The 23708-nt window shown below is 44.2% G+C and overlaps 2 protein-coding genes across 2 annotated transcripts in view; both read left to right on the top strand.

Annotated features, from left to right (window-relative positions):
* Nucleotides 1-4904: 4904 nt before the first annotated feature.
* Nucleotides 4905-9945, top strand: LOC142160108 (lipoxygenase homology domain-containing protein 1-like). Its single transcript, XM_075215101.1, has 5 exons — nucleotides 4905-4913; nucleotides 5913-6038; nucleotides 6282-6440; nucleotides 7667-7865; nucleotides 9887-9945. The coding sequence occupies exons 1-5, from the start codon at nucleotides 4905-4907 to the stop codon at nucleotides 9943-9945; spliced, it is 552 nt and encodes a 183-aa protein (XP_075071202.1).
* The window catches only part of LOXHD1 (lipoxygenase homology PLAT domains 1), a 167171-nt gene continuing 153394 nt past the window's right edge, over nucleotides 9932-23708 (top strand). The window contains 1 exon segment of the mRNA XM_075186070.1: nucleotides 9932-10092. Coding sequence (XP_075042171.1) covers nucleotides 10056-10092 — 37 coding nt within the window. The 5' untranslated portion in view covers nucleotides 9932-10055.

Below are 23708 nucleotides of genomic sequence, written 5' to 3'. Positions count from 1 at the left end.
TCCAGATACTATTTTTGGGTGTAATTCAGACCTGTTGAAGGTTTTCTATATATTTTTTTATAGCAGTGCCCAGTGCCCACTACTCTACGCAGTCCAGATACTACTTTTGGGTGTAATTCAGACCTGTTGAAGGTTTTCTATATATTTTATTGTGGTTCCCAGTGCCCACTACTCTACGCAGTCCAGATACTATTTTTGGGTGTAATTCAGACCCGTTGAAGGTTTTCTATATATTATATTGTGGTGGCCAGTGGCCAGTCCTCTACGCAGTCCAGATACTATTTTTGGGTGTAATGCAGACCTGTTGAAGGTTTTCTATATATTATATTGTGGTGGCCAGTGGCCAGTCCTCTACGCAGTCCAGATACTATTTTTGGGTGTAATTCAGACCAGTTGATGGGTTTTTAATTGTATTGTGGGGAACACTCCTCTACGCAGTCCAGAAAGATACCTCGTTGCAACGTTTTGTACTAAAAAAAAAATAATTATTGTGAGGTGTTAGGTGTTCAGAATAGCCTTTAAATTAGTGGAAATTATTGTTATTGAATGTTATTGAGGTTAATAATAGCGTAGGAGTGAAAATAAGCCCAAAAACGTGATTTTTACACTTTTTAGGTTTTTTTCAAAAAAAATCCGAATCCAAAACCTTAAATCTGAACCAAAACGTTTCGGCAGGTGTTTTGCAAAACAAATCCGAACCCAAAACATCGAAAAAATCCGGATACAAAACACGAGACCTCAAAAGTCGCCGGTGCACATCCCTAGTACTAACCACTGCATACTGGGTACACCCCACAAGACCTTCTGTTTTGGAGATGCTCTGACCCAGTCGTCTACCCATCACAATTTGGCCCTTGTCACAGTTGCTCAGAACCTTACACTTGACCATTTTTCCTGCTTACAACACATCAACTTCAAGAACTGACTGTTCACTTGCTGCCTAATATATCCCAACGCTTGACAGGTGTCATTGTGACAAGATAATCAGTGTTATTCAAGTCACTTGTCAGTGGTTTTAATGTTGTGACTGATCAGTGTACAAATATAATATATATATATATATATATATATATATATATATATATATATATATGGATATGTTCTGTGCTTGCCTATAGGGATATATCACACCAATGCAAGCATGAATGTTTTCATAAAAATGTATATTTCACCTTCAAATGGTTCCCTTGGTTGCCTTTCGTACAGTATTCTTCCCTAACAGTTCTATTACCCAAATGATGATGGGATTTAGATCTAGCAACAGACACACTTGCTGATGACATCACAGCCCTCATAACTTATGCTACAGGATCACAATGTAAGTGGGAAAAAGAGATAGCGAGCGCTAGTGTTTAGCAATATCACTTAAATATTACATATTGGTGGCCAGAGATATGAGGATCTTGTAGATCTTAATTTGAGAACTGGAAACTGATTAGTTACATACGTTTGCTGAGGAGATGTCCAAGGGAAAAGGAGAAACATAGACAAAAAAAAACACACACAAAATGGCCACCAACGGATTTTGAGACTATGCATCTTCATAAGTAAAATAATTGCTGGCTGTTGGGTGGGCAATGAACTTGCTATAGGATTTTTTTTTATGCCTCAACAAGTCTACCTAAATGCATTGTTTATTGTCTTACATTGAGAAGTAAAGGAGTAAATAAGATGGAAACAAATCCTCTTCAAAAAAGCTGACTTCTCCCTGATTACCATATATATATATATATATATATATATATATATATATATATATATATATGTATATATGTATATATATATATATATATATATATATATATATATATAAGATAATTTCAGTCTCTAGCACAGAAACATAGAATTTATGGATTTATGTCACCGATCCTCTGCAAAATAAATTATTAATTGTTATTACAGGGGGAATACATATTTTAATACATATTTTAATTCAGTGAAAGAAGATGCCTTCGCAGATGCAGTATTACAACTCTTCCCCATCAGTCTCCGGCATCCTACAGCCTCAAAATGCCCCCCATTCCCTTGGGTCCATCAGACCCAGAGATGTCTTCTCCACGGCAGTGGCGCCACGTATCCGGCCCTCTACAGGTAAGATTATACACAGCCCTGTGCATATAATATGGGTCATACAATATATATACTATAATATGGGTCTTACCAGCAAACGTGCAGTCACCCATGGCAACCAATCAGACACTTGCTTACATTCCGAAACGTTGCACTAGACTGATCAAAGCTAAATGGTGATTGGTTGCTATAGGTTACTGTAGAATTGACATCTAAACTAAAAAAAAATCCTGTGAAATACTCTGTTGTTATCTAGAATTAGAATATGTGTATAAAAATATGATGACAAATATATCAATAGTTATCTCAGATTAATCAAAGTATACCTTAATAGTAACTCAACTAGGCTATTTAAAAATATATCTCGCTTGTCAAAGATGGATGTTGAACCGTTCAACTAATCGGCTAATTTCAGAAACGCCCGCTATCGGCCTGTATGCGAAATATACAATATCATAATTAAGTTTCCTTCCGCTTAATTTTAAGACGAATTTTAGCGTTCAAATTTGTGCCGATAGTTGTCGGGCTCGTTTTTAAAAATATTTTATTAAACTCTTCACGACTTCTCAAGTTAATTTATTATGCCGTCACTTAAATATGTTTCTAGTGAAGCTTTCTTTTCCTGTTCCAGGGTTTCAGTTTAGAGACGTCTCCCCTCCACGCGGGAAGCCGGTGTGGAACGATTCACGCAAGTCAGAGGCGTGGACAGGTTCCTTACGGAGATACAAAACGAGCTTCAATCATAGACCGGTAGAGTCTGTGCTGAGTAAAAGAGCCCCATTTGCAGGTAATAATGGAACTGCGCTCTGTAATATATATGTTTGCTATATTGCGTTGCCTGGACTTAAAGAATTTTCGAGTTTCTCTGCTAATATTGTGCCCAGAATGGCAAATAGTCAAACATCAGTTGGTGAGACAGCTTTTACTGTAACTCAAATAACATTGTTTCGAACATTAGAATTTTGAATTTCTCAAATTTGATATCAATTTTAAAAAATCGTGCGAAGTTCAACAGGCTGCGTTCCAGCCGATTAGACCATGTTCAAGTCAGCTCGCACATCGTCAGTTTGCACATTCGTGAGCTGGTTCGTACATGTGTGAAGAAGCACAAACTCATTCCAACAAAAATATTAAAACGCTGTTGTTTTTGTATTTGCGAACAACGAGCTTTGAACGAAAAACCTCCACCGGCGTACCTTGTACACAAAAGTTTGATTTTGAAAATATGCTAAACACTTTTTTTTGATCATTAAAAATAATATTTAAAATTGTGTTAAAAGAAAAAGAAAAGAAAATTAAGGACTTTGAACTCAAACAGGAAATCTTGCATGAGAGTGGGGAATGTAAGCTGAACATTTCAAACTACAAATTCGAATCTGTGAAATTGGTTGGAATTTCAAACCGGCTTAAATTTTTTGACTATCTCTAGTGAGGTTTTCTTTTAAGCTGGATCAGTTGAATCTAAGTTGTTGTATTGTTAGATGTAATACCGTAACGGCTAAGAGTTACTATTTCCCATGGATGAAAGTGTGTGGTCTTTTTTACATTTTTAATTTAATTTGTGTATGAAAAACTGAAAGAAACTTCTGTAACTATATTTTCCATCCTCTCCCAAAGTCTATAGTGCAGAAACCATGTTTTTTAAGTTACTAATATACAGCTGCATCGGTCTCCAGGCACAACTGCCTGGAAAACATGCAAGAGTGTTGAGAATGGTTGCTTTAGATTGGTCAGCCTCAGTCGTCCAATCAGGGCCACCCTCACAGCCCCACCTGCTTTGCAATTTCTCCAGGCAGTGGTGCCTGTAGACTTATGTACAGCGACAGACCCAGCAGACTACAAGTAATGGTGGAGATTTTACAGGAGAGATGCCCACAGTAATGCTGAACAAGGGAGTGACCCGCAAAACATTTTTGAATATTGAAGGGATCTTCTGTTAATATGATGTTTGTCCCATATAACCAGCACGGACCATGAGCGCTGACACTGGAGGCTATCGGTATAACAGTGGTCGTGTGGACATCCAACCATCCTACAGCTCGATGAACGACCCCCACCTGTATGATTATTATGCCAGAAAGTTTGGGCTGCAGGTTAACAGCCGGCCTACCACCGCGGTGAGTATTACAGTGTCAGTATTCTAGGTGGCTAATATATCAACACTTATCTGTTTCTCACATCTTGCATGACAATCAAACAAACCAGTTAGAGCCAATCAGTGGGCTCCTCTGGGGATAAAATGAAACACGCAAAAATACCTCTCAAGCCCTTCAGGGCAAAGAGAAATTGAAATTCGGGACAAAATTTACCATGTCCCTGTTATGATTCCTAGTAAACTCAGGAAGCGGCCACGGAAGTAGAATACAAATGTATTTTATTCCGGCAAAATATATAAGCAAAGATTCAGTTCAAGGAACATGCAGGTTTTCATAAACAGGTATAACGCCCAACATAAATATGAACAGGTGTGGCAGGAAGGTACACAGAAATACAGTTTCCAGAGAATGTAATTATAGTTTAAATACAGGGATAAGAATGGTGAGTTACCTAATGCCAGGATGCAAGAGTCTGTCCAGGGAAGCAAACAGAGTCCAGACAAAGTACAGGGTCACGAGCAAACTAGCCTAGTCAGGTAATCAGGCCAAGGTCTAGGGCAACGAGAGGTCAAGCAGCAACCAGTATTCAGGCAGAATTCAGGGTCACGAGCAAACAAGCATAAACGGTAAACAGGCCAAGGTCACAACAGGAGATTAAGTATCAGCAGATTCAAACTGGAACAGGGGGGCACACAAGCAGCAGCCAGGTATACACGGATGAACTGCACAGAGCACAGCATGAGGCAGGTATAAGAAGCAGTGCGACAGGTGCAGTTCTAATTAGGCATAATGCAAGGAGATTAACTCCTTCAGGCATGTAGAAGAGTTCAGGAACAGAACAGCAGCACCTCTGGTGGTATGTGGTACTGCTGCTAGATACAAAGAACAGGCAGAGTCGTAACAGTCCCTTGTCACGCCAGGTCACGCATGTCACTCCAGAACCACAGTCTCATTTAGGGGCCTACTTATCATCATCAGCTATTTATATAGCGCCACTAATTCCACAGCGCTGACAGAGAACTCATTCACATCAGTCCCTGCCCCCATTGGGGCTTACAGTCTAAATTCCCTAACATACACATACAGACAGACACACACAGACCGACAGAGGCTAAGGTCAATTTAATGGCAATCAATTAACCTACTAGTATGTTTTTGGAGTGTGGGAGGAAACCCACGCAAACACGGGGAGACCATACAAACGCATCAAACTCATGACCGCAGTGCTGTGAGGCAGAAGTGCTAACCACTGAGTCACCGTGCTGCCCCAATTCATATTTATCAGAAGATATTGGAGCTGAACGCTACTCAGAAGAGCAGAACAGGCATTGTAGAAGTAGACCTACCACCGCCATACTTACATAGTATTCCCCTGGGTTGGCGGTTAGGCAGCCATTTTGTATCTGACGCAATATTCATGAAAATGCGATTTATCGATCGACTAAAACTAGTGAATAAATTGAGGCATTTTGTGCCTCTGCACTCTCCTGCTTCCCAGTGAATCGATAGGCTACATGCTCATGTATGTTGGTTCACCCCCAAAATGGCTGCCTCATTGTGTGTAGGTGACAGTTACACTTTAATGACGTGAGACAATATTCTTCTGAATAAGCTTTATGGGTGTCAGTATTGCTGCAATTCCTAAAACAATGTTATGTAGTGAGAGGATTTGGAAGTAGGTTATTTTGTTTGAATTTATAATAAAAATAAAATATTTATTCGACGCTTTTTGTTTTCATTCCACAGAAACGTTCTAATAGTGCCCCGTTCAGCAGATCAGGGCTCCGTCCCGGTTCTACATGGGCCCAGAATGTGCTGTACAAAGTGGTAGTGAAGACCGGAGAGAAGAAACGCTGCGGAACCAACGCCAGGGTGAGCCGCGTTACGTGTTATAAGAGCCTGTGAACAGGGGGGGGGGGGGTGGGGCGGTCACGCGCTAAACACAGTGGGCTTCATGTAGAGTCAGGAGTGAGTCCGGGTAATGGGCGCAGATATATTGTGGATTCTCCATTTAGTCCGTGTATAGAAACACAAGCCCTGAAATACTGCTGGGATCTGTAGTGCATTAAACCGGGCTTATTTCTAATGCTGTATTTTGTCCATTTACCTGTCCAGGTTTATATACAGATGAAAGGAACTAAAGGGAAACTGAACAAGACTCAGCTGTCTAAAAAATCTGTTCCTGATTCCAATTTTACTTTCGCTAAAGGGTCCACTCACACGTTCAAAGTCTACGGCCCGGAGATCGGGGACATTACAAACATCACGCTTCAGGTAGGTGCAATGGGGACGGGACCCAGGGACAGAATACGTTGCGGACACCAACATTGTCTTTGCTGTACTAGAGCTAATCAACGTTAATATCACTGTCGGCTGATCTGGCCCTATAGCAGTGTTGGCTAACCTGTGACACTCCAGGTGTTGTGAAGTCCCAGCATACCCTTCCAGCAATAAGCTGCTATATGTTGGCAAAGCATGCTGGGACTTGTAGTTTCACCACACCTGTAGTGTCACAGATTAGCCAACATTGCCCTTTAGAAACAATTGCTGTTTCTGAGTGATTATGGCAAATAACAGTATTGGGGATGTTTAACAATAGACTAAGGCAAGAGATATAGCAGACACTTTGCATAGGAATATTCTTGGCCCTTTATTAATAGTAATGAGGAGATTGTAAGGATATTGGTTTAAACACAAAATAAACCCCCCAAAATACTAATTTTCTTAAGAGATATCGAACTGTCTTTATTACACGTCACTTGTGTGTTTTCATACAGTTATTTCATTGGTCGATGTCCGTCTAAAATTGGGCTTTTGTGCAAAAGTGCAACTGTAAGGGGCACAACAAAGCTTCTTTCCATTTGGATAAATAAAGTCCATTTTTTTTGGTAGGAAAAGTGTGTGCACTCCCTAACTCTGACCTCGGCTCCCTTCAGCTGAAATAATTAATAGCCTCAGTATGGAATCTCATTTTTTCCCTCATGTGCAACACTTGGCGTATTCAAGTGTCTGATCCGCACTAACCGGGGACGTCCTGAGATAAAGGGGGAATCCCTGGGGTGTTTGTTGCACTGTGGAGGGGGCAAAAGGATTTATCATCAGCTCTGAGCTCTATGGAGATGGTGCCTTGTCCTTTACTTGTATTGGGACACGTCTCACCCTGTCTAGTAGAACCTTGAAGGACTATCACATTCTCTACCTGCACTTTGTCCAGTATGAAGCACATTTAAATACATATTTGCCACATGAAATAAAGATAGTCCAGATATCCCCTCACTCCCTTTATTTAAGGCATCAATGAGGATAAACTGAGTTGTAGTTAGGTAAAACAATCTGAAAAGTTTAATCTGTTGAAGTGGTCAGAGGTTGTAAATGAAAGAAAACCAGTGAGCGCAGTGCGTTATGAGCCGCGCGTCCGGTGAGTTAGTAATACCCCCGTGTGCGTCATTGGTACTCAGGGTATTGGGACGGATTGGACTAAACTCTGTGTATTTGTACAGCATGATGGTCTGGAACAGCAGCACGCCTGGTATGTGGATGACGTCTTTATAACCAATACAAACCGAGACAAGAGCTGGCATTTCCCGTGCAGACGATGGTTTTCTCTCTACCATACAGATTGTCAGCTCAGCCGCGTTCTAACACCCGTCAGTAAAAATTCCCTTCATCAGCTGGATGGCAAAGCCGGAGATCATACAGGTAGGAGGAATCGTCTGATGTACATTATCTGTAGTATAATACACCGGGCTGTATAATGTACATTATCTGTCAGTATAATACACCAGTCTGTATAATGTATAATGTACATTATCTGTCAGTATAATACACCGGTCTGTATGATGTACATTATCTGTCAGTATTATACACCGGTCTGTATGATGTACATTATCTGTAGTATAATACACCGGTCTGTATGATGTACATTATCTGTCAGTATAATACACCGGGCTGTATGATGTACATTATCTGTCAGTATAATACACCGGTCTGTATGATGTACATTATCTGTCAGTATAATACACCGGTCTGTATAATGTACATTATCTGTCAGTATTATACACCGGTCTGTATGATGTACATTATCTGTAGTATAATACACCGGTCTGTATGATGTACATTATCTGTCAGTATAATACACCGGTCTGTATAATGTACATTATCTGTCAGTATAATACACCGGGTTGTATAATGTACATTATCTGTCAGTATAATACACCGTTCTGAATGACATGTACCATTATCTGTTATTATAGTACACCTGTTTGCATGTCCTTGTACACTACGGCTGTAACGTGAGATCCTGCTCTTGGACAGTCTGCAGCTCAGGTTACCCTGCAGGAATCTCTCAGTAATTGCTGCCTGATTACCGGTAGATCTGTTACTATTTGTTTATTTCTGCTGCCGTCAGTTATAATTTCATGGCCATTCTGCTGCTTTTCTTTGTACATAAACAGATCGTCCATTGATTTCACTACAACTAGTTTCTTAAGCTGAGTACACACTACAGAATTTTCCACCAACTTTTTATGCCGATCGATTTTACATCCGGTCGATGGTCCGATCGCTCGGTCCATGGACTGCATACACACTAGCCTTGTTTTAGACGATAAAGGGAAGAGCGGACGTCCCGTGAGCGACTTTTTACAGCCACGTTGTCGTGAGCAATGATTGTAATTTCGCACTCACTGAAGCAACATCGGTCGGATCGGTCGGAAATATATACACACTACACAACGGGAAGGAGATTGGAACGAAAATATTAAACGGTACGACCAACAAAATGAGGCGACAATCGTCCATTTGGGCAGACTTTCGACCATCGTGTCACTGCACACACTGGCCCGACTTTGGAACGAGCGGTCGTATGTCGGCTGTTTGAGCCGATTATTGGACAAAAACTCTGTAGTGTGTACCCAGCTTTAGTGTTGGACTAAGGTGCAGAATCTGCATTGAACCACCGTAGCCATTCAGCAATTAGCTGTTATCTGTTTAGTGCAAGTTAGATGAGGAATTCTGCAAATAAATAAAATCTTAGTGACTGAGTCCTACAGTGGATGGAGGACAACGCTGCTGAGTTCTGTTTGTACATTTATTGAGTTGACAGATTACGATGTGAATGATGTATTTATTCATCACGTGGGGGCATCCACAATTATTCCCTCTGCCGTCCTTCCCGTGATATCCAACTCCACCTCCAGATAATTTTATCTTTCAGGCAGTTTTGTTTCCATTGCCCTTATGACAAAGAGCTGTGCAGATACCAGTGTATTTGTTTATGTCATATCGAATAGAGAACCCCCTATAATGGACGTCCCTCTGCAGTGTAAGCCCATTAGGATGTCCTGCTATACCAGTGGCCCTTTAATTATCCATTCCCTACACGCCAGGGATTGCCGGCTCTCCCCTGGTAATCATGGTAAGAGCAGTATTGAACCCTTATTTGATTAATCAGAATAAACACAAATTAATTAGAATGTTGAGGATGATTCAGTAACATCGGGTCACAGTGTCACAATTAGTCATTGTAAATAATACAAACTAACATGGTTCCTCTGAACACGACTAATGTGCCCTGGTAATGTCTGATCCGCCCAACGTCACCCATGAGAGAGGACATCCGTGTAGTAGAAGAGATCACGCAGTCCTGATAATAGACGGTCACTGCTGAGGCTCCTCAGGTCCTCCAGACCTCTCCACCCGTCACACTCTCTGCCCATCAGCTTCATATTTCTTTAAAGAGCTCATTAAGCCCCGGCAGGTTCTCATTTGGTATCAGTGATAGGCGCAGCCTCTGGGACCTTTCTCCTGCCTGGTCTTGCAGACAGACGTTACCTAGAAAGCAGCACAACTGATGGGCTGGCTCCTGTCAGTCGCACCCTGACACCCGGCATGTGGTGGAAGAAGAGACGGCAGACTCAGGAGACCGGTAGGAGATCAGTTATTACCCAGAGTTACCCTGGTTCTGAGGGTGATACTTCCTAACTCGTGTCCCTGCTCTCTGCACTGACATCTCCCCAGAGATTATTTACTCTTATACACTTTGTGTTGTCTGTCTCACCAGCATAGAACACACAGGGTTAATGTCTTTGTAATAGTGGTGTAATCAGACCAGCACGAGCCAGAGGAGATCCCTGTACTTGGTCTGACTGCCAGGGTGATTCCCTAACGTACAATAAAGAGAAAACCACATTTTGCTGAAGCGGCTCAGGTTCCTATTCTTTGTGTATTGACAGCCGCACAGTACCACTTCTCTTATTCTGTATACTGGGATATGTGACAGCCGCACAGTACCACTTTTCTTATTCTGTATACTGGGATATGTGATAACCGCACAGTACCACTTCTCTTATGTTGTATGCTGGGATATGTGACAGCCGCACAGTACCACTTCTCTTATTCTGTATACTGGGATATGTGACATCCGCACAGTACCACTTCTCTTATTCTGTATACTGGGATATGTGATAACCGCACAGTACCACTTCTCTTATGTTGTATGCTGGGATATGTGACAGCCGCACAGTACCACTTCTCTTATTCTGTATACTGGGATATGTGACAGCCGCACAGTACCACTTCTCTTATTCTGTATACTGGGATATGTGACAGCCACACAGTACCACTTCTCTTATTCTGTATACTGGGATATGTGACATCCGCACAGTACCACTTCTCTTATTCTGTATACTGAGATATGTGATAACCGCACAGTACCACTTCTCTTATGTTGTATGCTGGGATATGTGACAGCCGCACAGTACCACTTCTCTTATTCTGTATACTGGGATATGTGATAACCACACAGTACAACTTCTCTTATTCTGTATACTGGGATATGTGATAACCGCACAGTACCACTTCTCTTATTCTGTATACTGGGATATGTGACAGCCGCACAGTACCACTTCTCTTATTCTGTATACTGGGATATGTGACAGCCGCACAGTACCACTTTTCTTATTCTGTATACTGGGATATGTGATAACCGCACAGTACCACTTCTCTTATGTTGTATGCTGGGATATGTGATAACCGCACAGTACCACTTCTCTTATGTTGTATGCTGGGATATGTGACAGCCGCACAGTACCACTTCTCTTATTCTGTATACTGGGATATGTGACAGCCGCACAGTACCACTTCTCTTATTCTGTATACTGGGATATGTGATAACCGCACAGTACCACTTCTCTTATGTTGTATGCTGGGATATGTGACAGCCGCACAGTACCACTTCTCTTATTCTGTATACTGGGATATGTGACATCCGCACAGTACCACTTCTCTTAATCTGTATACTGGGATATGTGATAACCACACAGTACCACTTCTCTTATTCTGTATACTGGGATATGTGATAACCGCACAGTACCACTTCTCTTATGTTGTATACTGGGATATGTGATAACCGCACAGTACCACTTCTCTTATGTTGTATGCTGGGATATGTGACAGCCTCACAGTACCACTTCTCTTATTTTGTATACTGGGATATGTGACAGCCGCACAGTACCACTTCTCTTATTCTGTATACTGGGATATGTGATAACCACACAGTACAACTTCTCTTAATCTGTATACTGGGATATGTGATAACCGCACAGTACCACTTCTCTTATTCTGTATACTGGGATATGTGACAGCCGCACAGTACCACTTCTCTTATTCTGTATACTGGGATATGTGACAGCCGCACAGTACCACTTTTCTTATTCTGTATACTGGGATATGTGATAACCGCACAGTACCACTTCTCTTATGTTGTATGCTGGGATATGTGATAACCGCACAGTACCACTTCTCTTATGTTGTATGCTGGGATATGTGACAGCCGCACAGTACCACTTCTCTTATTCTGTATACTGGGATATGTGACAGCCGCACAGTACCACTTCTCTTATTCTGTATACTGGGATATGTGATAACCGCACAGTACCACTTCTCTTATTCTGTATGCTGGGATATGTGACAGCCGCACAGTACCACTTCTCTTATTCTGTATACTGGGATATGTGACATCCGCACAGTACCACTTCTCTTAATCTGTATACTGGGATATGTGATAACCACACAGTACCACTTCTCTTATTCTGTATACTGGGATATGTGATAACCGCACAGTACCACTTCTCTTATGTTGTATGCTGGGATATGTGACAGCCGCACAGTACAACTTTTCTTATATTCTGTATACTGGGATATATGACATCCGCACAGTACCACTTCTCTTATTCTGTATACTGGGATATGTGATAACCGCACAGTACCACTTCTCTTATGTTGTATGCTGGGATATGTGACAGCCTCACAGTACCACTTCTCTTATTTTGTATACTGGGATATGTGACAGCCGCACAGTACCACTTCTCTTATTCTGTATACTGGGATATGTGATAACCGCACAGTACCACGTCTCTTATTCTGTATACTGGGATATGTGACATCCGCACAGTACCACTTCTCTTATTCTGTATGCTGGGATATGTGATAACCACACAGTACCACTTCTCTTATTCTGTATACTGGGATATGTGATAACCGCACAGTACCACTTCTCTTATGTTGTATGCTGGGATATGTGACAGCCGCACAGTACCACTTCTCTTATTCTGTATACTGGGATATGTGACATCCGCACAGTACCACTTCTCTTAATCTGTATACTGGGATATGTGATAACCACACAGTACCACTTCTCTTATTCTGTATACTGGGATATGTGATAACCGCACAGTACCACTTCTCTTATGTTGTATGCTGGGATATGTGACAGCCGCACAGTACAACTTTTCTTATATTCTGTATACTGGGATATATGACATCCGCACAGTACCACTTCTCTTATTCTGTATACTGGGATATGTGATAACCGCACAGTACCACTTCTCTTATGTTGTATGCTGGGATATGTGACAGCCTCACAGTACCACTTCTCTTATTTTGTATACTGGGATATGTGACAGCCGCACAGTACCACTTCTCTTATTCTGTATACTGGAATATGTGATAACCGCACAGTACCACGTCTCTTATTCTGTATACTGGGATATGTGATAACCGCACAGTACCACTTCTCTTATTCTGTATGCTGGGATATGTAACAGCCGCACAGTACCACTTCTCTTACTCTGTATACTGGGAAATGTGACATCCACACAGTACCAATTCTCTAATTCAGTATACTGGGATATGTGACCTCCGCACAGTACCACTTCTCTTATTCTGTATACTGGGATATAGGACAACGCTGTATTCACAATTCCTGTCTGTTAATGTCATTTAGACTGTGAACATTTTCTATGCGCTCTTGGTGCAGAGATTTGTAATTATGACGCCACTATGTAATATATTTCTCCCCATTCACCATCCTGTGCCCCTCTGTCACCATCATATGCCCCTCTGTCACCACGCTGTTCCCCTCTGTCACCACGCTGTGCCCCTCTGTCACCGTCATATGCCCCTCTGTCACCATCCTGTTCCCCTCTGTCACCATGCTGTGCCCCTCTGTCACCGTCATATGCCCCTCTGTCACCATGCTGTGCCCCTCTGTCACCGTCATATGCCCCTCTGTCACCATCCTGTGCCCCTCTGTCACTATGCTGTGCCCCTCTGTCACCACGCTGTGCCCCTCTGTCACCATCCTGTGCCCCTCTGTCACCATGCTGTGCCCCTCTGTCACCACGCTGTGCCCCTCTGTCACCATTCTGTGCCCCTCTGTCACCACGCTGTTCCCCTCTGCCACCACGCTGTGCCCCTCTGTCACCGTCATATGCCCCTCTGTCACCATGCTGTTCCCCTCTGTCACCGTCATATGCCCCTCTGTCACCATCCTGTGCCCCTCTGTCACTATGCTGTGCCCCTCTGTCACCACGCTGTGCCCCTCTGTCGCCATCCTGTGCCCCTCTGTCACCATGCTGTGCCCCTCTGTCACCACGCTGTGCCCCTCTGTCACCACGCTGTGCCCCTTTGTCACCACATTGTGCCCTTCTGTCACCACGCTGTGCCCCTCTGTCACCACCCTGTGCCCCTCTGTCACCATCTCTGCCCCTCTGATTCAGGCTGTGAGTACATCTGTTTATACTGGTTATGGCTTCTCTGACGTTTGGCTAAGTTGAAGTGTAATACCTGTCCTACTAGAGGGGAGGCGCTACTCTCTGATGAGCAGGCTGCCTTTCTTCCGATGCCAGAAGGCCAATTGTGTTTTAGAGCCTGAGTTTCCTGTGCCCTATGGGGACAGGGCCCCGGGGTGATCTGAACATCCCCTGGTGGTGGGACAGGTATCCTCCCATAGCACAGAGTAACACAATGTATTCCGCGTCCCTGCATCACCTTTTATATCTTGGTCCTGGCCTTTAAGCTGGACCAGAAGAACTTCAACCCCATCGGTCATTAGGCCGGGGCCTACAGACACTAGCACTTAGCACTTTTCCCCCGTTTTCTCTTGTGTGTATTTTTTGGCCTAACGTCTCCAGAGGTTTGGGTGAGACCCTTTTTGGACAATTCTCTCCCCAAGTTATCGGAGGGTCCCTCCTTCTGGGGGAGATACTGGCCCACCCTCAGCCTTGCGGCATATGGTCCCCATACGGTCCAGGGTTAGGGATGCCAAGGGCCCCCCCTCGTCAAAGGGGATCTGAAGACTGTTGTCCCCCTAAGAGGCCTCATGGCTCTGACGGATGGGGAGGATCGGGGCCCTTTCCCCCAGACTCCCAACACTGGCTCTTTGCACTGCAATGGGGATTTGGATCATCACCCCTTGGGCTTCATTTAAATAATGAAATCTGTTTATACTGGTTATATTATATCCATGGTAACGAGCTGTGTATGTATGTACGGAGCCAATTATTGTATCCTGCTAACTGCGGGTTAGAGTGACATTATGTCTGTGCCAAATGTTTAAATATTTAGCAGTGATGGTGAACATTATATACGACTTGATAAAGGACTTTTTGTATATGAGACAGTGATATCAAAACCTTTCTTTAATGTGACCGGGCTGAGATTACTGTTACTGCAGGAAACACGATATCAGGAGCTGCTATTTATAGGATGGTGAGAAGTGGGATATAGGATAATGTTATACAGGTAAACTCTAAGATCATCTACAGGTATTGTGTGCATTTAAATTAATTATCTTCTTTCTTGTCAGTGTGTCATTGTTCTGTAACCCCAAGTGTCAGTGTGCCATTGTTCTGGGACCGACAGGTATCAGTGTGTCATTGTTCAGTATCGCCCAAGTGTCAGTGTGTCATTGTTCTGTAACCCCAAATGTTAGTGTGTCATTGTTCTGTAACCCCAAGTGTCAGTGTGCCATTGTTCTGGGACCGACAGGTATCAGTGTATCATTGTTCAGTATCGCCCAAGTGTCAGTGTGTCATTGTTCTATTCCCCACAAGTGTCAGTGTGTCATTGTTCTGTATCCCCCAAGTGTCATTGTTCTGTACCCCCCAAGTGTCAGTGTGTCATTGTTCTGTACCCCCCAAGTGTCAGTGTGTCATTGTTCTATTCCCCACAAGTGTCAGTGTGTCATTGTTCTGTATCCCCCAAGTGTCAGTGTGCCATTGTTTTGGGACCGACAAGTATCAGTGTGTCATTGTTCAGTATCGCCCAAGTGTCAGTGTATCATTGTTCTGTATCCCCCAAGTGTCAGTGTGCCATTGTTCTGTATCTCCCAAGTGTCAGTGTGTCATTGTTCTGTAACCCCAAGTGTCAGTGTGCCATTGTTCTGGGACCAACAAGTATCAGTGTGTCATTGTTCTGTACCCCCCAATTGTCAGTGTGCCATTGTTCTGTATCTCCCAAGTGTCAGTGTGTCATTGTTCTGTATCCCCCAAGTGTCAGTGTGTCATTGTTCTGGGACTCCCAAGTGTCAGTGTGCCATTGTTCTGTAACCCCAAGTGTCAGTGTGCCATTGTTTTGGGACCGACAAGTATCAGTGTGTCATTGTTCAGTATCGCCCAAGTGTCAGTGTATCATTGTTCTGTACCCCCCAAGTGTCAGTGTGTCATTGTTCTGTATCTCCCAAGTGTCAGTGTGTCATTGTTCTGTAACCCCAAGTGTCAGTGTGTCATTGTTCTGTATCTCCCAAGTGTCAGTGAGCCATTGTTCTGTATCCCCCAAGTGTCAGTGTGTCATTGTTCTGTACCCCCCAAGTGTCAGTGTGCCATTGTTCTGTATCTCCCAAGTGTCAGTGTGTCATTGTTCTGTATGCCCCAAGTGTCAGTGTGCCATTGTTCTGTATCTCCCAAGTGTCAGTGTGTCATTGTTCTGTATCTCCCAAGTGTCAGTGTGTTATTGTTCTGTACCCCCCAAGTGTCAGTGTGCCATTGTTCTGTGTCTCCCAAGTGTCAGTGTGTCATTGTTCTGGTACCACAAGTGTCAGTGTGTCATTGTTCTGTGACATCGAGTGTCAGTGTGTCATTGTTCTGTGACCCCCAAGTGTCAGTGTGTCATTGTTCTATTCCCCACAAGTGTCAGTGTGCCATTGTTCTGCAACCCCAAATGTCAGTGTGCCCATGTTCTGGGGCCGACAAGTATCAGTGTGTCATTGTTCAGTATCGCCCAAATGTCAGTGTGTCATTGTTCTGTATCCCCCAAGTGTCAGTGTGTCATTGTTCTGTGACATCGAGTGTCAGTGTGTCATTGTTCTATTCCCCACAAGTGTCAGTGTGCCATTGTTCTGTATCTCCCAAGTGTCAGTGTTTCATTGTTCTGTATCTCCCAAGTGTCAGTGTGTCATTGTTCTGTATCCCCCAAGTGTCAATGTGTCATTGTTCTGTATCTCCCAAGTGTCAGTGTGTTATTGTTCTGTATCCCCCAAGTGTCAGTGTGTCATTGTTCTGTATCCCCCAAGTGTCAGTGTGTCATTGTTCTGTATCTCCCAAGTGTCGGTGTGCCATTGTTCTGTATCTCCCAAGTGTCAGTGTGTCATTGTTCTGTATCCCCCAAGTGTCAGTGTGTCATTGTTCTGTATCCCCCAAGTGTCAGTGTATCATTGTTCTGTATCCCCCAAGAGTCAGTGTGCCATTGTTCTGTGACTTCAAGTGTCACTGTGTGATTGTTCTGTATCCCCCAAGTGTCAGTGTGTCATTGTTCTGTATTCCCCAAATGTCAGTGTGTCATTGTTCTGTATCCCCCAAGTGTCAGTGTGTCATTGTTCTGTATCTCCCAAGTGTCAGTGTGCCATTGTTCTGTATCTCCCAAGTGTCAGTGTGTCATTGTTCTATTCCACACAAGTGTCAGTGTGTCATTGTTCTGTATCCCCCAAGTGTCAGTGTGTCATTGTTCTGTATCCCCCAAGTGTCAGTGTGTCATTGTTTTGTATCCCCCAAGAGTCAGTGTGCCATTGTTTTGTGACTTCAAGTGGCACTGTGTCATTGTTCTGTATCCCCCAAGTGTCAGTGTGTACAGTGTGTCATTGTTCTATTCCCCACAAGTGTCAGTGTGTCATTGTTCTGTATCCTCCAAGAGTCAGTGTGTCATTGTTCTGTGACACCAAGTGTCAGTGTGCCATTGTTCTATGACCCCAAGTGTCAGTGTGCCATTGTTCTGTACCCCCAAGTGTCAGTGTGTCATTGTTCTGTATTCCCCAAGTGTCAGTGTGTCATTGTTCTATGACCCCAAGTGTCAGTGTGCCATTGTTCTGTACCCCCAAGTGTCAGTGTGTCATTGTTCTGTATTCCCCAAGTGTCAGATGTGTCATTGTTCTATGACCCCAAGTGTCAGTGTGCCATTGTTCTGTACCCCCAAGTGTCAGTGTGTCATTGTTCTGTATTCCCCAAGTGTCAGTGTGTCATTGTTCTATGACCCCAAGTGTCAGTGTGTCATTGTTCTGTACCCCCAAGTGTCAGTGTGTCATTGTTCTGTATTCCCCAAGTGTCAGTGTGTCATTGTTCTATGACCCCAAGTGTCAGTGTGCCATTGTTCTGTACCCCCAAGTGTCAGTGTGTCATTGTTCTGTATTCCCCAAGTGTCAGTGTGTCATTGTTCTATGACCCCAAGTGTCAGTGTGCCATTGCTCTGTATCCCCCCAAGTGTCAGTGTGTCATTGTTCTGTATCCCCAAGTGTCAGTGTGTCATTGTTCTGTATTCCCCAAGTGTCAGTGTGTCATTGTTCTGTATTCCCCTAGTGTGAGTGTGCCATTGCTCTGTATCAGCCCAAGTGTCAGTGTGTCATTGTTCTGTATTCCCCAAGTGTCAGTGTGCCATTGCTCTGTATCCCCCCAAGTGTCAGTGTGTCATTGTTCTGTGACCCCCCCAAGTGTCAGTGTGCCATTGTTCTGTACCCCCAAGTGTCAGTGTGCCATTGTTCTATGACCCCAAGTGTCAGTGTGTCATTGTTCTATGACCCCAAGTGTCAGTGTGCCATTGTTCTGTATCCCCAAGTGCCAATCACCAGCAAGCTCAGTCTTTTGTGAGCAAATATTCCTGAAAGATGAGGAGAAACATAATAAGTTATATAGTTGTATATTATATGTGCATAAGATTCCATTGGGGTGTTATAAAGGCACAATAAGAATAGCTTAGTTTTTATTTTTTACATCCCTTTTAAATGACAACTATACATTACTTTCAAATTGTGTTGTAGAGAAAGACCTCTAATTATATATATATATATATATATATATATATATATATATATATATATAGCTATAGATAGGTTGTTACTAGCTCTGTTACATCAGGCATCTTGTAGTTTAGGCCTCGCAGTCCTATAAGGCCAGCATTTCTATAGACAGCTGTAGGACATAAAGGAATTTGGTTTGTTAAGGTTTTAAATAATGTTCGTAGTGCAGTATATGCAACGAATCCCGCGCAGGCGCAGACCTGGGTGTATCTTGCACTTACGCCCAGGGCTGCCAAGAGGAATTCAGGGCCCCGATACAACAAATTCATGGGGCCCCCTTTATAGTCGGGAATGCTAAAAAAAATTGCGCCGCTTTACGGCACCGCAATTTTTTTTTGAGGTGTGGTCATGCATTTGGGGGCGTGGTAAATGCGCCATTGGGGCGTGGCTAACACATCAAAATCACTAGGCTCTCAAATAGCCAGAGCATCACATATGTCCAAGCACTCCTGACTTTCAAGACATCTAGCACCACAGTGTAGTATAGAAACAATGCAGTGTGTACACAAAGAGTTCAGTCTTGGCCTACACCTTACATTGGGCACAACACTCACCAAAAATTGCCATTGTCCCTACTAGAATCACAACATTTCACATACAGTCCTGCTCTCTCCTACCTGTTCTTCTCACTTTCACCACCTGTGGCTGCATGTTTCTTTAGTTGCGGCTTGTCTGAATCCTGGAATGCTGGGGGTCCTATTTGGAAAAAATGGCTACATTTAGATAATTCCAAACAACCCTGGCTTTAAATCAATACCACCCACGATTAATAATTAGGCCTTCCTCCAGCTCCAATACTACAATAATGTGCCCCTTCGTCATCGCCATGCCTTATGATCACACTGCGCCCTCCATGCTGCTTTTGCCCCCTTCACCTGGCTCCCCTTCATCACACTATACTATGCTGCTCCCCCCCTTTTTCAATCCCACTGTGCCATGCCTCCCCCCTTTCTAACCTCACTGTGTCATGCTGCCCCCCCCCGCTTTTTTAACCCTTCTGTGCCCCCCCTCGTTTTTTAACCCCTCTGTGTCATGCTGCCCCCCCCCATTTTTTAACCCCTCTGTGCCTTCCCTCATTTTTTAACCCCTCTGTGCCCCCCCTCGTTTTTTAGTTCCTCTGTGTTATGCTGCCCCCCCAATTTTTAACCCCTCTGTGCCCCCTCGTTTTTTTTAACCCCTCTGTGCCATGGCCCCCCTCGTTTTTTAACCCATCTGTGCCATTCTCCCCCTCGTTTTTTAACCCCTCTGTGCCATGCCACCCCCCATTTTTTAACCCTTCTGTGCCATGCTGCCCCCCATTTTTTAAACCCTCTGGGTCATGCTGCCCCCCCTGTTTCTAACCCCTCTGTGTCATGCTGCCCCCTCATTTTTTAACCTCTCTGTGTCATGCTGCCCCCCCCCCATTTTTTATCCCCCTCTTTGGCCCCCCTCTTTTTTTAAACCCCCTGTGCCATGCTGCCCCCCCCCCCCGTTTTTTAACCCCTCTGTGCCCCCCTCGTTTTTTAACCCCCCTGCGTCATGCTGCCCCCCCCCCACTTTTTTAACCCTTCTGTGCACCCCTTCGTTTTTTAACCCCTCTGTGTCATGCTGCCCCCCCCTCCCGTTTTTTAACCCCTCTGTGTCATGCTGCCCCCCCATTTTTTAACCCCTCTGTGCCCCCCCTCGTTTTTTAACCCCTCTGTGCCATGGCCTCCCTCGTTTTTTAACCCCTCTGTGCCATTCTCCCCCTCGTTTTTTAACCCCTCTGTGCCATGCCCCCCCCGTTTTTTAACCCTTCTGTGCCATGCTGCCCCCCATTTTTTAACCCCTCCGTGTCATGCTGCCCCCCCCTGTTTTTTAACCCCTCTGTGTCATGCTGCCCCCTCTCATTTTTTAACCCCTCTGTGCCATCTTGCCCCCCCCCATTTTTTAACCCCTTTGTGGCCCCCTCGTTTTTTAACCCCTCTGTGTCATTCTGCCCCCCCATTTTTTAAGCCCTCTGTGCCCCCTCATTTTTAACCCCTCTGTGCCATGCCCCCCCATTTTTTAACCCCTCTGTGCCATGCTGCCCCCCCATTTTTTAACCCCTCTGTGTCATGCTGCCCCCCGTTTTTTAACCCCTCTGCTTCTTGCTGCCCCCCCTCGTTTTTTAGCTTCTCTGTGTCATGCTGCCCCCCCGCTTTTTAACCCCTCTGTGCCCCCCCTCGTTTTTTAACCCCTCTGTGCCATGCTGCCCCCCCATTTTTTAAGCCCTCTGTGTCATGCTGCCCCCCAATTTTTAACCCCTCTGTCCCCCCCTCGTTTTTAACCCCTCTGTGCCATGCTGCCCCCCCATTTTTTAACCCCTCTGTGTCATGCTGCCCCCCCTCGTTTTTTAACCCCTCTGTGTCATGCTGCCCCCCCTTGTTTTTTAACCCCTCTGTGCCCCCCCTCGTTTTTTAACCCCTCTGTGTCATGCTGCCCCCCCCATTTTTTAACCCCTCTGTGCCATGCCCCCCCTTGTTTTCCTCCCTTCACTTACCTTTTCTTCTCTCTTTTTTCTTGGTCTTTTCTGCTGCTCTGTGCTCCATTGCTCCAGACTGACTGAATTCTGAGCGTGACATGATGATGTCACACCCGGCATTCAGACAGTCTGAATGGAGCACAGAGCAGCAGAGAGGAGGGATCCCGGGGCTGCGATCACGTGAGTATGTTTTTTTTTAACAACCCTGCTCCCCCCACCAACGACCGAGCCCCCCCCTATGCAAAAAAAAAAAAGAAACAAAAAAAATTAGTTTTGAAAAAAATAATAAAAAAAATCGTCCGCGCAAGGGCCCGGGCCGGGCCCCCTGACATGCCCGGGCCCGGGTAATTAGTACCTGCCCCCCTTTCTCGTCGGCCCTGCTTACGCCCGTCTACACCTGGAGAGCCATGACGGATGGGAATGGGGCGTTCTAACATAGGGTGAGTACAGTGAAGGATTTTCTGCTCAAATATGACTCACTTAAACTCACAGAAACGCATCTCGAGATGTGGGTGGAAATAAGTTAGTTTTCTGTGCTCTTTTTAAGAGTTTTTTTCCTGCCGTTTTTTACCTCCAGCCTCAATACTCCATGTGAGAGACATCGTCCCATTGCCCCATCTGTATAAAGTCATTTTCACTATTTAACATATAGATTTCAATGTCACATTATTTCTGTTTAACTTATTTCCTCTAGGATTACTTTATCTACAAGGCAGCTCAATTTAAAACATTCAGTACTATACTGTACATAGTTTAAATTTGCCTACATAATCTTTGCAAAGCCTTCGTTTGCTTTTTTAACCTGTCTGGGTTTTCCGGATTATCAGATAGGTTTCCTGTTCGCAGGTCAGGTATCAGGTGCCGCGCGCTTGGTGAGACATAGTACCAGCATTATCGCCGAACACTTGAGAAAGTAATTAAGGGTTGTTTGCTAACCACAGAGTATGCGAAACCACCATACATTTCATTTGGAATCTGACTTTTTGCTACTTGTGGGTGTAGTGTTAAGTGTGAAAGTCCGGCCTGCTGTCAATTTAGGACAACTTTTTTTTTAATGAATTTAAACTTTTAGTTATTTCTCCAAAATTACCGAACATTGGAATCGCAGAGCCTGATTCATTAAGGAAAGTAAGGCAAAAAATGTAGTAAGTTTTCTCCTGGGAAAAACCATGTTACAATACAAGGGGTGCACATTAGTTTATTATTTTGCACATAACATAAATACTGGCTGTTTTTATATGTAGCACAATACTTATTTGTACACTGAAATTTAAAGTTGATCTTAGGACATGCCCTACCCCAACTATAAATCTGTCCCCACATTTTAAATTGACCCCCCCCCCCTCCTCCAATGCAACATGGTTTTGCCCAGTTGAAAAGTTACTCATTTTTTTACTTTCCTTAATGAATCAGGCCCTCAGTATTGTGTCAATAAATCATTAAAGCGAGGGGATACCGGGACTGGATGTATTATATGCAGGGCCGGATTAACCCTAGGGCTAACTGGGCTACAGCCCAGGGGCCTCGGGTAACCAGGGGGGCCTTGAAAGTGCTCAGCAGCAGTATTGATCGGTCGGTGCCCGGGGCGCCCCCGGGGCGATCAGTGCTGCTGAGCACTTTCACTGCGGTCCTTCCCCGGCGCGCTGTAGTCTCCTTACTGAGGAGATCTCGTGAGAGTCTCCCTCTCACGAGATCTCCTCAGTAAAGAGCGTACAGCGCGCCGGGGAAGGAGGAGAAGAAGGTAAGTGCCAGGGGGGGGGGGGGTGGCTCAGCTCACCGGGGGGGGGGGGGGGCCCTCACGGGGGGATGGAGGCCCCCTTAGCCCAGGGGCCTCCATTCCCTTAATCCGGCCCTGATTACATGGGCCACCATCGCTCTTGTTGTACCTAGCCCGTATTCACCAAGATGTAAAAATTTGCACCCTCACTCCTATCTTCTCACATTAATTAATTTGTAAATACTGTTAGAAGCTCTTTTTTTTAGGATCTTTCAACCAAGAATTAGTTTAGCTCACAAATTCCAAACCATAACGAAATAGATATAATATAGTAATTATTGTCAGTACTATTATCATTTATTTAAAAAGCGCCAACATACGCAGGAGCGGCCGTGCGGTCCTCAAAGGGGCCGCCCAGAGGAAGGAGTGAGAGCAAAGTTCAGGCCGTGTGAACTTCCTGCGCTGTGCAGAGGAAGTCATGTGATGCAGAAGTCGGCTGTCCGCATTGTTCTTGCGGCTGGGGGGGTGCAAGACTCAGCAGATTGCAGTCTGCCTGAGGGACCGTCCACCGCAGTCTTAAAATAATCTGGACATTAATATAAAATGATATACATAAAAACTACTGTAACTTGTAGCAAACATACAGATATTTGCTTTAGTTTTCTAAACTTTACTGAAGATAGGACAGCTAGAATCTGATTGGTTGGTACAGATTAAAGG

This window comes from Mixophyes fleayi, chromosome 1 (assembly GCF_038048845.1).
Source record: "Mixophyes fleayi isolate aMixFle1 chromosome 1, aMixFle1.hap1, whole genome shotgun sequence".
NCBI classification, from domain to species: domain Eukaryota; kingdom Metazoa; phylum Chordata; class Amphibia; order Anura; family Limnodynastidae; genus Mixophyes; species Mixophyes fleayi.
The sequence above is the reverse complement of the archived record's forward strand: the minus strand, read 5'-3'. Positions and strand labels throughout refer to the sequence as shown.